The sequence below is a fragment of the Mustela putorius genome, unplaced genomic scaffold (genome assembly GCF_011764305.1).
Source record: "Mustela putorius furo isolate JIRA1106 unplaced genomic scaffold, ASM1176430v1.1 tig00003909_pilon_pilon_pilon, whole genome shotgun sequence".
Classification (NCBI taxonomy): Eukaryota; Metazoa; Chordata; class Mammalia; order Carnivora; family Mustelidae; genus Mustela; species Mustela putorius.
The window spans coordinates 34,257,139-34,269,962 of NW_025422057.1; the positions used below are offsets into that span (position 1 = coordinate 34,257,139).

A 12,824-nucleotide genomic window follows, 5' to 3' on the forward strand; every position below is an offset into this window, starting at 1 on the left:
ATCAGCTACATACTGAAGGCAATTTGTTGTAGTGGAAACAGATTGTCCTTGGGAAATGTCTTAACCAGGATTGTTATCTTGTGCCCCTCTTTGGGGGCTCAGGTAGATCATTTTCTCTTACCTTGAGATTTTTTTTTTTTTTAACTGCAAAACACCTTTTCTAAGACTTTGCATTCAGATATTTTCATCTGTCTTGAGCATCAAACTTCAGTGGCTTATGACTAATGAAATAGAAAGGAGTTGTTAATAATACCTTATAACTTCCAAATTGCTTTTGTATTTTCCAGTGGTGATCTTATATTCCAAAAATGTTAGCACTATATTTTATGCTTTATTTTTCAAGAAATAGTTTTACTATAAATAGGGCATGACTATTAGCACTATCTATATATTACTATGTGATTTAAAAAAAAAACAGTATTATATTTTTGGTATGACTTATACTGTTTTAAAATTCTGAAGAGTCTTCCCAAAAGGAGATCTAGATGACAGTCTTTTTTTTTTTTTAAAGATTTTATTTATCTGAGAGAGAGAGAGAGAGAGTGAGACAGAGAGAGATCACGAGCAGGGAGAGGAGCAGAGGGAGAAACAGACTCCCTGCAGAGAAGGGAGCCCTATCCCTGGACCCTGAGATCATGACCTGAGCCAAAGGCAGACACTTAACTGATGAGCCACCCAGGTGCCTAGATGACAATCTTAATAGGAGCAGACCTCTTTGTTTTATCAGTTGTTACTCAGAAGAATAGTTAGACAATTTCAGAGAGGAAGGTATTATGATAAAAGTAGGCCAGATTTTTTCCCTCCCCAATTTCCAGGTATTTTAATGCAAAAAATAAAGGTTTTATTGAAGATAATAGTAATGCCTATTTATGCCCCTTCTGATTTATCTTTAAATCTGAACGTCTGTCAGTCTTTAAGGAGCAGACAGATCTACTTCTTTTGTCTTTCAGGTAAGAAGAAAATATGCTAGTATAGGGTCATTTTTCCTCTCTAGTGTCAGATGTTTTGGGCTTTACCTGATTATTAGCCTGTTGATAATAACAGGCTCATTTTTCTCTCTTAGATAATTCCCAACATAGACCAAAAAACATGCATAATCCCAGACTCTGGAACCTCCCTTTCCTGCGCTAATACCAGACAATACTCCTTCAGAATTCTGTGTTTCTCTCTTAGATGATTCCCAACATAGACCAAAAAACATGCATAATCCCAGACTCTGGAACATCCCTTTCCTGCGCTAATACCAGACAATACTCCTTCAGAATTCTGTGTTTCTCTCTTAGATAATTCCCAACATAGACCAAAAAACATGCATAATCCCAGACTCTGGAACATCCCTTTCCTGCACTAATACCAGACAATACTCCTTCAGAATTCTGTGTTTCTCTCTTAGATGATTCCCAACATAGACCAAAAAACATGCATAATCCCAGACTCTGGAACATCCCTTTCCTGCGCTAATACCAGACAATACTCCTTCAGAATTCTGTGTGTTAACAGCCTCTTCCCGTCTTAGTAATTCAGCTTTCCTAGAGAGGGCAGGAGAGGACTACTTCACCAAATTGTAAAAATTACTTGGGATCCTTCCCATTTTTTGTTTGTAAGACCTTCCTTCTTTCCTTCCTTCCTCCTTTCTTTCTTTCCTTTTTCTTGCTTTCATAGTGTAACCCAGGTCTCTTATTTGTATCAGGACTTAACAGGTTTTTTTTTCTCGTGGGGGGTTGTCCCCTATGTTATGAGCATGTGTGTATCAGACCTGTGAGTTCTAGCTCTGTCCTGTCTTTGAATATCATCAGGTTGAGCAATGTTTTGGTTGGTCCAATAATAATCTTTACACAATCTCTCATCTTACTTTAGTAAATATTTCTGAAATATGTGGAAAGCAGTTATTGGTAATTAAGAATCCACTGTAGGTCAGCACAGCTGACCAGCTATCCTGTCTCAAATCCTCATCCCAGGTGCTCTCCTAGATTAAATAGGGCTCCACAAAAACAATATTGTTAGCATTTCTCTAACAAAAGAATGAGGGGTAAGAGGGAAGAGAGAAATGATTATACTCTGTTGATGAGCTATAAAAAAATTCCTCCAATTATTTTTTTATCTGATGATATATTATGTGGGTTTGCTTGATACTATTCTTTATTCGTTAAAAAAAATTAAGCCACAATGAAACAATTAAAACTTTTTTTTCTTTTCAGTTTCCAAGAGAAAACTTACAGCAAGATGAATAATCCAGCTATCAAGAGACTAGGAAATCACATTATCAAATCTCCCGAAGACAAGCGAGAGTACCGTGGGCTAGAGCTGGCCAATGGTATCAAAGTACTTCTCATCAGTGATCCGACCACGGATAAGTCATCAGCAGCACTTGATGTGCACATAGGTACAGTTTAAAATTGTGAATTAAGCTTGGTTCTATTTTCTTCATCTAATGTTGACATTTATTAGAACTCTCCTTATATGTGCAAATGAAGACCTCCTAGTTACTGGTTTGATGTACCTTACTTCCTGCAGTAGCCCTATACAGCTACTGGCAATCTCCATTTGTCAAAATCAAATAATCTTACATTTATTTACCAAGACATTTTGTCAGGTTCTCAGTTAAGGTGACCTAGCAGTAAGGAAATCAAGTCCCATCCTTTACAGTAGCAATGGTAATGCTTTCACTTTTGTATACTTTTGGTACACTAGGGATTACCATGTTTTCTATATTCTTGTGTGCTCATTTCCTTTTAATTTAATGTAGTTTTCATCCGGTTGTTTCTCACCTATCTGTACATAGGTGTGTTTCTTTTTTTCCTCTCTGAAAAGCTTTTATTTAACTCAATAGCATTTTAAAATTGAGGAAACAAGGTAATAACCATCATGTAGTGAACAAATAATTATTGCCAAGTATGACATAGTGTACTTTGCAGCTCTCATTTGATCTGTGTTTGCACAGCTCTCTAGATTAGGTATGTATAGAAAAAGCAACTGAGGCCAGATAAAGTATTGTGCTCACAATTTCGCAGTCAGCAGAGCTGGTAACCCTCAACTTATGCTCTTACCACTACACTGTATTATCTCCTGCAATAAAATGCCAGAACTAGAAAGTTCTAGCTCTTATAAAAGAGTCAGTTCAACTCTTTCTTTCCCTCCAATGTGATGTGTGAGGAACCTAATGTCCAGAGAGGCTGAGTAATCTGTCTCCAGTTACCAGCTAATTACTATCAGAAGCTGAGGTTCGAATCTACACAATACCATTTTAGAGCAGACTGTGCCTAACTTTCTCTGGCTCTATGGTTGGAGTTGTCATGTTAACAGAAGTTCCAGATCATTTGCAATCCATCTGTATTTTATAACTTTCAACATAAAAAAAGATGTGTTTTTTCCTTCTCTTTCAGGTTCATTGTCAGATCCTCCAAATATTGCTGGCTTAAGTCATTTTTGTGAACATATGCTATTTTTGGGAACAAAGAAATACCCTAAAGAAAATGAATACAGCCAGTTTCTCAGTGAGCATGCAGGAAGTTCAAATGCGTTTACTAGTGGAGAACATACCAATTACTATTTTGATGTTTCCCACGAACACCTAGAGGGTGCCCTGGACAGGTAATGCCAAATACCCTATGAATTATCCAGTTTTGTGTACTTTATACATTAACAGTTACTGTTTTTACAAAGATGTCTCCATAGCTTTATAGCTTAACAAAAAGTATTTTAACTAGTATTTTCCCGTATGTTTTATAAACAAGAAGAAAAATAATGGATGATATTACGTATTTACCTTGTGGTAGAGGAAAAATAATGGCATGACTTTAAACCAGTCTTCAGCCCTACATACAGAATTCTCACTAGCTCTTCCTGTTCTTACTGGTATCCCATATGAAGCATGTCATGAAGAATAAACTGTAATAGTGTCATGGATTTCTTTTCAAACGTGCTCCTATTCCAGAATGCTAGGACTTAAACATTCTGTTCTCCTTTAGTTACTCTAGTCTCAGGGATACTTAGTGCTTATGGAATTTTTTTTTTTTAATTGGAGTTTAGTTGACATTGTAGCAGTTTCAGGTATACAACATAATGATTCAATATTTGTGTACATTACAAAATGATCACCATTGTAGGTCTAGTTACCATCTGTCATCATACAAAGTTACAAAACATTTTTTTTCTTATGATGAGAACTTTTAGGATTTACCCTTCTGCAACATTCAAGTTTGCAATGCTGTATTATTGACTATAGTTACCATGCTGCACGTTATATCCCCATGAATTTTACAACTGGAAGTTTGTATCTCTTGACTTCTTTTACTCACTTCCTAAATCCCCTTTCTTCTGACAACTGCCAATCTGTTCTCTGTATTTATGAGTTTTGTTTTTCACATTCTACAAAATGTGAGATTGTATTTGTCTTTCTCTGTCTGACCTATTTCACTTAGCATAATACCTCTAGGTCTATCTGTGCTGCAAATGGTTAAGATTGCTTTCTTTTTTTTTTTTTTTTTTAACAGCTGAGTAGTATTCCTTTGTGCATATACATTACATTTTCTTTATCCATTTGTCCATCCATGGATACTTAGGTTGTTTCCATATCTTGGCTATTGTAAATAATGCTGCAGTGAACATCAGGATGCTTATATGTTTTCAAATTAGTGTTTTTTTCCCTTTGGATATATACCCAGAAGTGGAATTGCTGGATCATATGATTGTTCTATTTTTAAATTTTTGAATGTTGTTGTCCACAGTGGCAGTGGCAATTTACATTCCCATCAACATAGGGGTTCCTTTTTCTCCACATTCTTGCCAACACTTGTTGTTTCTTGTCTTTTTGATAATAATCATTCTGGCTGGTGTGAGGTGATATCTTATTGTGTGACACAGAATGTTTCGACCAGCTGTTTCAACCCTGGGGACATTTTGTAAAGGTATTTTCTGGACCAAGCTCCATTAGGCCAGTTTAATTTCTTTTTTCCTTCCTTCTTTCTTTCTTTCCTTTTTTTTTTTTTTTTTAAAGATTTTATTTATTTGACAGAGATCACAAGTAGGCAGAGAGGCAGGCAGAGAGAGGAGGAAGCAGGCCTCCCGCCGAGCAGAGAGCCTGATGCAGGACTCGATCCCAGGACCTGAGATTATGACCTGAGCCGAGGGCAGAGGCTTTAACCCACTGAGCCACCCAGGCACCCCTAGGCCAGTTTAATTTCTTGGTCAGTTTTCTACACAGCTAACAATTTCTAATTTTTTGTCATACTAGTGATTTGATTCGTTATCCAAAGTGTAATTTTTTCTTGGTAACTTTTCATAGTTTCCTGTATTGCTAAGGAAGTGTAATTCTGCAACTTTTTGATGGGTCTATAATGAATTTTGACTTAGCAGTTTTAGTACTAGCTTTATACGCTTCCTTATATTAATAAGTCATTATATTTTTTAAAAACTTAGTAGTTTGAATTTATTCCTTAGTGGAAAGAACATAAACAGGGAAGAGACATGGGTTTGGAATATGTGTCTGGGTCATAGTAGCCTGTTTCTTACTCATTCTAGATTATGTTTCAGTCTTTAGGCAGCAGCTTTGAGGTGTAATCATTTTTTGTATGTATTCCCAGAAGATTTCCATTAATGAGTTCCCTGGGATCATACACTGAATTTAATTTCCTGCTTTATGAATGCTACAGCAGATGTTCATATAATCTCTGTATGATGGAGGATAGCTGTTACTTGACTCAGAGGATTAAAAAAAAAAAAAGCAAAAACACTTGTATCAGAGCTTTTTTTTTTAGGCTTTATTTTAGAGAGAGAACATGTGTGTGTGGGGAGGGTAGGGGCAGAGGGAAAGGAAGAGAGAATCTTAAGCAGACTCTGCACTGAGCGCAGGGACAGTCACAGGGCTCCATCTCACGACCCTGAGATCATGACCTGAGCCGAAACCAAGAGTCTGACACTCAGTGGGCTGTGCCACCTAGGCACCTTATGAGAGGATCTTTTAAAAATATTGATTATGTTGTGTTTTTTTTAGAAAAAATTTTATTTATTTATTTACAGATAGAGATCAGTAGGCAGAGAGGCAGGCAGAGAGAGAGAGGGAGAAGCAAGCTTTCCTGAGAGCTGAGCAGAGAGCCTAGGACCCTGAGACCATGACCTGAGCCGAAGGCAGAGGCCTTAACCCACTGAGCCACCCAGGAGCCCCATTATGTTGGGTCTTTATCATGACCTTTTCATGGACCTACCCAGCTATAGTGTGTGCTTTTAGGCACCTTAATAGCTTAAATATATTGAGACAAGTAAAAGAGGTTACATGTCCAGAAATACCTGTTTCCATGTATCTTTGATTATGGATTCCAGATAGATGGAGTTTTCCTTTGGGTTGGTATGTGTAAAGTACTTAGCACAGTATCATATTTACTGTGTGCATAAAATAAGTATCAAGTAGTGATAGCAGTCTCTTTGACAACTAAACTATGAAGTGCAGTTGCTGAGATATCTATAGATCCGGGAGTCTGTTAGGCCCTATTCAGACAGCCTCTGCTTTGTGACTTCATCTGATTTCTGGATCTTGTTTTTATAAGATGGGGTCTAAAGTTTCTTAAGATTTACTTTGTGAAATCATGCTTTAAATTGCAACCTGACGCAGGAGAATTAACTTATAACTAAAGTTACTTTATTTTTTAAAAAAGATTTTATTTATTTGGTAGAGAGAATGAGTAGGGGGTGTGGGTGTGGAGGGAGAAGCAGACTCCCTGCCGATCAGGACCCTGGGATCATGACCTGAGCTGAGCCACCCAGGTCTCCCACTTGTTATTTTAGTTTAAACTTTGGTACTACTACTAAAGGATAGCCTCAAGAGAAGCATTTGGTTACTTATGTTGGAGTTAAATGCCATCTGATTTGTTGAATCACTGGTTATTAAAATTTTTAAATTCTCTTAATATTTTATAAAAGCCCATAATTGTGTCTTGGTCAAACTACTGTGTTGTAGGATTTTCATTCCGTTATTCTTTCCCCACTAGTTAAAGGTGGTTTGTTTTTCTCCATAAGAAGAAAAGATACTCAAAGAGAACCTTTAAAAAAGTGGGTCACTTGAAGTGCCTGGGTGGCTCAGTTGGTTAAGTGTTTGACTTTTGATCTCGGCTCGGGTCTTGATCTCACGGTCGCGAGTTTGAGCCCCATGTTGGACTCCATGCCCAGTGTGGAGACTACTTAAAAAGAAATTTTAAAAAGTAGGTCACTTAGTTTGTCCTGAAATGTCTGAGTCTTAGTGCATTTGCACCTAAAACTGTAAATTTAAGATTGATTTGCCCAAGAACTGTCACCTGCATTTTCCTTTTTTTGGAGAATTAGCCATACATAACAAGGATTTTCATGACTTGTCAAATTGCATATTTTAAATGGATTGCTACTGTCTTCAAAGTCTGCCTGACTTTTTGCTGTTGTTGATTTATAATAAGAAATATATATTTGGTCTTTCTCCCTATTCCTGGCCAAAACCTCCTAAAACCCTTAGGATTTCCTAAGTGATTGAGAGTGTTAAAGGTGTCTTTTGGTATGTTATTAAGGCGACTTTGGGAAGCCCTTAGGTAACCTGATGGGGGGCTGGTTTCCAGTGCCCTATGATTGGAAGGTTGGAACTTTCACTCTTATCCCTAGACCTTCCAGGACGGGGAGGAGGGGCTGGAGTTCAGTCACTAATGGCCTATGATTTAATCAGTCGTGCTTATGTAATCAAGCCTCCATAAAAAACCAAGAGGGCAGGGTTTGCAGAACTTCCTAGTTGGTGAAATTCTGGAGCTTGGGGAGAGTGGCCTCCATGCCTTTTTCTGTGTACTTTGCCCTGTGCATAGTTTCCATCTTGCTATTCCTGAATTATATCCTTTTATCATAAACTGGTAATCTAGTAACTAAAAGGTTTCTCTGAGTCCTGTGAGCTGCTGTAGCAAATTAATTGAACCAGAGGAGGTGATGAGAACCTCTGACCTGTAGGCAGTTAGTTAGAAGCCCAGGTACAAGGTGAACTAGGATTGGCATCTGAAGTGTGTCTATGGAGTATATTTTCACTGATATCTGGGGTAGATTGGTTCCTCTGAATTTACACATGTCCAGTATTTTTCTTCTGTTACTTGGAACTTATTTCGCATTTTTTTTTTCTTAGTAGCAATGGCAGTTTTTTGGTTCTATAGAATTCATATTTCTTATCTGTTAAGTTTCAAACTTATTTTTTAAAGGCCATTCTTTTAAAATAACAGCTTTCAAATTGTTAATTGTGTTTCACACCCTTAGGTTTGCACAATTTTTCTTGTGCCCTTTATTTGATGAGAGTTGCAAAGACAGAGAGGTGAATGCGGTTGACTCAGAACATGAGAAGAATGTGATGAACGATGCCTGGAGACTCTTCCAGTTGGAAAAAGCGACGGGAAATCCCAAACACCCCTTCAGCAAATTTGGGACAGGTTTGTCAAATAGCGGCTTTCATGCATTAGTTCTCTCTGACCTCATTTAAACCCATGGCCTCTTTTCACAGTATTGTATTTTACAGTTCAGGTTAGAGGATTTTAGAACTCCCCATTCCTAGTACCTTGTTTTTTATAAACTGGCAGTCCTGAGAAGATGTTGTTATATTGTTGCTACTCCCTGTTATTACTTACCATACCCCTACGCTTTGTTATCTGTCTGGTCCCTGTGTGGGCACTCATATTTGTGGCTTGTGACCTGAAATGAGGCTGAAGCTTAGTTGTAAGAAATGCATGGAGAAAGTGATGGGTTATTAAGAACAGTGATCAAATATGAAGCAAGTTTGTTGGATAAGAAGATACAGAATGTATTCAGAGTTTAGCAACAGTAAAAATGAAGTCACTCTAACAGGTGACTAGCATTTTAGCTGGTAGTTCAAAAAGATGTCAGATGTCAGATGGGCAGTGGACTTCATACATAAAACTTGGGATGATATACTCAAAGTGATGGTGATAATGACGTAAACAATTACTTTGCCCTCTAGGAGATGTACTCTGGCTGTCATTCAAACAGGGAGGGGTCTGGATGTTTAAGGAGCACAGCAGTTAGAGGTGTGAATAGATGTTAAGTAGCATTTCAAAGAATGTATTCTGAAGTCTACCTTCCAAATAGGAGTGCTTTTTTAAATGCTCACTTCAAAGCTTGTTGAATTGTCTTCCTCCCTTTGCCTCCACCTCTACTCCCTACACAGGCCTAGCATCCCTCCTAGGGATGGCTGTGGGAGCTCGAACACTCTGGAAGACACACCAGGCCCTTGCTGTCAGGGTGCTGCAATCTCCTGGAAAGAGATTAGAGGTGGGGCTGACAGGGAATAGAATACAAGAAATGTGGAGATTCTTGATTTCATAATTGTACTGTTTTTCTTTATTCAATTTTTCATTAAAAGTGTGTTTAATTTAAATATTTAAACAGTGCAAAAGTATTTTTTAAAAAAAGGAAAAACAAAAACTCTCTTTTCCTCATCTACTTCTGCCAATCCCACTCACCAGATGTAATTGTTAACAGGTTGCTATGATTAAAATACTGCTTTGGGGATTATAAAATGGCATAAAAATAATAGATTGTTCAGTGCACTTACAAATTTATGCATCTTATATAACTTAATTTGGGAACATTATTTAAGACTATAAAGACAGCTTTCTTTCAGTTTGGATACCATTCCAGTATATCCCAACAGCAGCCAGGGAATTAGCATAGCTTTGCAGAATTAGGAGTTTTTTTTAAAGTTTATTTATTTATTTTTTTCGTAATTGCTACACTCAGTGCGCTCAAACTCATGACCCCAAGATTAAGAGTCACATGCTCTCCTGACTGAGCCCACCAGGTGCCCTGAATTAGGAGTTTTTATTTGTTTAGTTAATTTATTTTTCAAAAAAGATTTATTACTTTTTTTTTTTTTAAGATTATATTTATTTGACAGGGAGAGACACAGTGAGAGAGGAAACACAAGCTGGGGGAATGGGAGAGGGAAAAGCAGGCTTCCCGCTGAGCAGGGATCCTGATATGTGGGTTGATCCCAGGACTCTGGGATCATGACCTGAGCTGAAGACAAGTGCTTAATGACTGAGCCACCGAGGTGCCCCAAAAAAGATTTATTATTTTAGAGAGAGAGAGAGAGAACTAGAGAACAAGCAGGGGAGGGGCAGAGAGAGAAAAGAGAATTATAAGAGTTTTTAAACATTGTGATTAGAAGCAGTGATATTATATTCTTTAGATTTTTATCTCTAGTACTTGGCAGTTAGTGTCAACATCATGGCTAAGATGAATACTGTGGTCCCTAAAATGTCTCTGTAGCTCTGAGTTGTTAGAAAAATGCCTTCTAGGTACACCTAAGTAGCTTAGTCAGTTTAGTGTCCAACTCTTGATTTTGGCTCAGGTCATGATCTCAGGGTTGTGAGAGATTGAGCCCCGTGTCGGGCTCTGTGCTAGGTGCAGAGCCTACTTAAGATTCTCTCTGCTCCTCTTCCTGTGTGTCTCCCCCCATAAGAAAAAAAAAAAAAAGAAAAAGAAAGGTGGCTTTGGTAGAGAATGTGAGCATGTGTGGTATATCAAGAAGGGGATATGAGTTGTAAAAACAATAACAAAAACAACACATTTCAAAATCATTCCATCCAAACTGTTGTACTTTAAGTCATCTCTCTGGTAGGTTACTTACACCAACAATGCTGCTTTTGTGTAGAACATGTTGGAGCTCATCTTTGAGAGTTGCTTTCTTTTAAATAGCCTCACTGGTGACAAATCATAATCAGCATAATCAGGAAGCAGCCCTAAGTCTTCCAGAAATAAATCCGGTGAATAAGGCCGGTGATATTACTTCTGGTCACAAGCAAGGAACAGTCTTAAAATGTTCTGGAGGAAGGTTTTAGGAGTGATGGGTGAAGAGAAACATTGAATGGTCATTTATGTATGGATGGATTCTGAGGGCATGCTTGTTTTTAATAAACCCCTGACAAGGCTAGGCAGTTAGTAAAGTATGAGGTAAGAGGAACAGTTAAGAGATGACTGAGCCAGACTCAGCACAGAAATACAGAAAATGTGATAGATGTAATGCAAATGTCCAGTTACCTTCTTATTTTAGAAGTATAAACTAGGGACGCCTGGGTGGTTCAGTCAATTAAGTGTCTGACTCTGTTTGGGCTTGGGTCCTGATCTCAGGGTCGTGGATCGAGCCTTGCAGCGGGCTCCATGTTCAGCAAGGAGATTATTGGAGATATTCGGCCTCTGCCTCTCCCCATACTCATGCAGGCATGCGCGCTAGTATGCGTGCTCTCTCTTTCTAAAATAATATTTTCAAAAAATTGTTTTTAAAAGAAGTATAACCTAACACTGAACTTTTTGGAGTAGAGGTTCTGTCCATTTTTAAGGTCAAAGATATGTTTGAAAACATGATGGAAAGCTGTATACTCTTACTCTAGAAATTACACATATAACATTTTACAGAAGTGATCCTTGAAAAAGAATCCTTTTCAGAAATTCATACTTAGTTTACTTCTTTTCCTTTTATTGACTTCAAATGTTTCTGTGAATGTGGGTCATTTTCTCCATCAAGGGATTAGGACTTATTACATTAATAATAATAATAATATTTAAAATATTAAAATATATTTAAAACTCTTTTAAGGATTTTATTTGACAGAGAGCAAGAGGGAACACAGTCAGGGAGAGTGAGGGAGGAAGAAGCAGGCTTCCCGCTGAGCAGGGAGCCTCATGCAGGCTCGATCCCAGGATTCTGGGATAACGACCTGAGCTGAGGGCAGACGCTTAACAAGTGAGCCACCCATGTGCCCCTAAAACGTTATTATTTAGATAAAGATAACAGGAAAAGCTGACTATTTTTCAATGAACAAAAGCCAAGCATTGTGTTATTATTTTTAAGAAAACCTTACAGTAAGATGTTTGTCCCTCATAGTGGTTTTTCATGCTTCAAAATAATATAGATCAGTTGCTTTCAAACTTTTTTGTATACAGCCCACTGTAGAAGCATGTTTTACTTAATAATTCAGAGCATATAGATGTGCGATTATGTAAGCAGCCAAATGAAAGTTTTACCAAATAGTATCTATCTAGTATCTTGGTCCCTCTGTTATATTCTTTATTTTTTTAAAGATTTTATTTATTTATTTGATAGATGGAGATCACAAGTAGGCAGAGAAGCAGGCAGAGAGAGAGGAGGAAGCAGGCTCCCCGCTGAGCAGAGAGCCAGATGTGGGGCTCGATCCCAGGACCCTGAGATCATGACCTGAGCCGAAGGCAGAGGCTTTAACCCACTGAGCCACCCAGGCGCCCCCCTCTGTTATATTCTTTCTTTAAAAAAAAAAATTCTGGTCTGCCAGTACATTAAATTTATTTCATCATGGGGCACCTGAGTGGCTCAGTGGGTTAAGCTCTGCCTTCGGCTCAGGTCATGATCTCAGGGTCCTGAGATCAAGCCCCACATTGGGCTCTCTGCTCAGCGGGGAATGTGCTTCCCCCCTCTTTCTCTGCCTACTTGTGATATCTGTCAAATAAATAAATAAAATCTTCTAAAAAATTTTTATTTCATCATAATAGGTCTCAAACCAAGTGTTATTAGGCATTTTGGTAGACTCAGAAAAAGCATTTGTTAAAGCTCAGCATTTGTTCATGGATAAGAACAGCAAGAGGGTGCATGAGTGGCTCAGTTGATAAAGTATTCTGACTCTTGATTTTTGAATCAGGTCATGATCTCAGGATAATGAGATCAAGACCTACCTTGGGCTCTGCACTGGGTGTGGAGTCTGCTTAAAATTCTCTCTCTCGGGTAGCTCAGTGGGTTAAGCCGCTGCCTCAGTGGGTTAAGCCTCAGTGGGTTAAGCCGCAGCCTG

At 38.1% G+C, this 12,824-nt stretch overlaps 1 protein-coding gene across 4 annotated transcripts in view; it reads left to right on the plus strand.

Annotated features, from left to right (window-relative positions):
* Positions 1–12,824, plus strand: part of IDE (insulin degrading enzyme) — a 116,227-nt gene that overhangs the window by 31,508 nt on the left and 71,895 nt on the right. For all 4 annotated transcript variants that reach the window (XM_045068895.1, XM_045068894.1, XM_045068896.1 and 1 more), the window contains exons 2-4: positions 2,199–2,383; positions 3,384–3,591; positions 8,251–8,420. In XM_045068895.1, the coding sequence (XP_044924830.1) occupies positions 2,199–2,383; positions 3,384–3,591; positions 8,251–8,420 (563 nt within the window). The remainder of the gene's footprint in view (positions 1–2,198; positions 2,384–3,383; positions 3,592–8,250; positions 8,421–12,824) is intronic.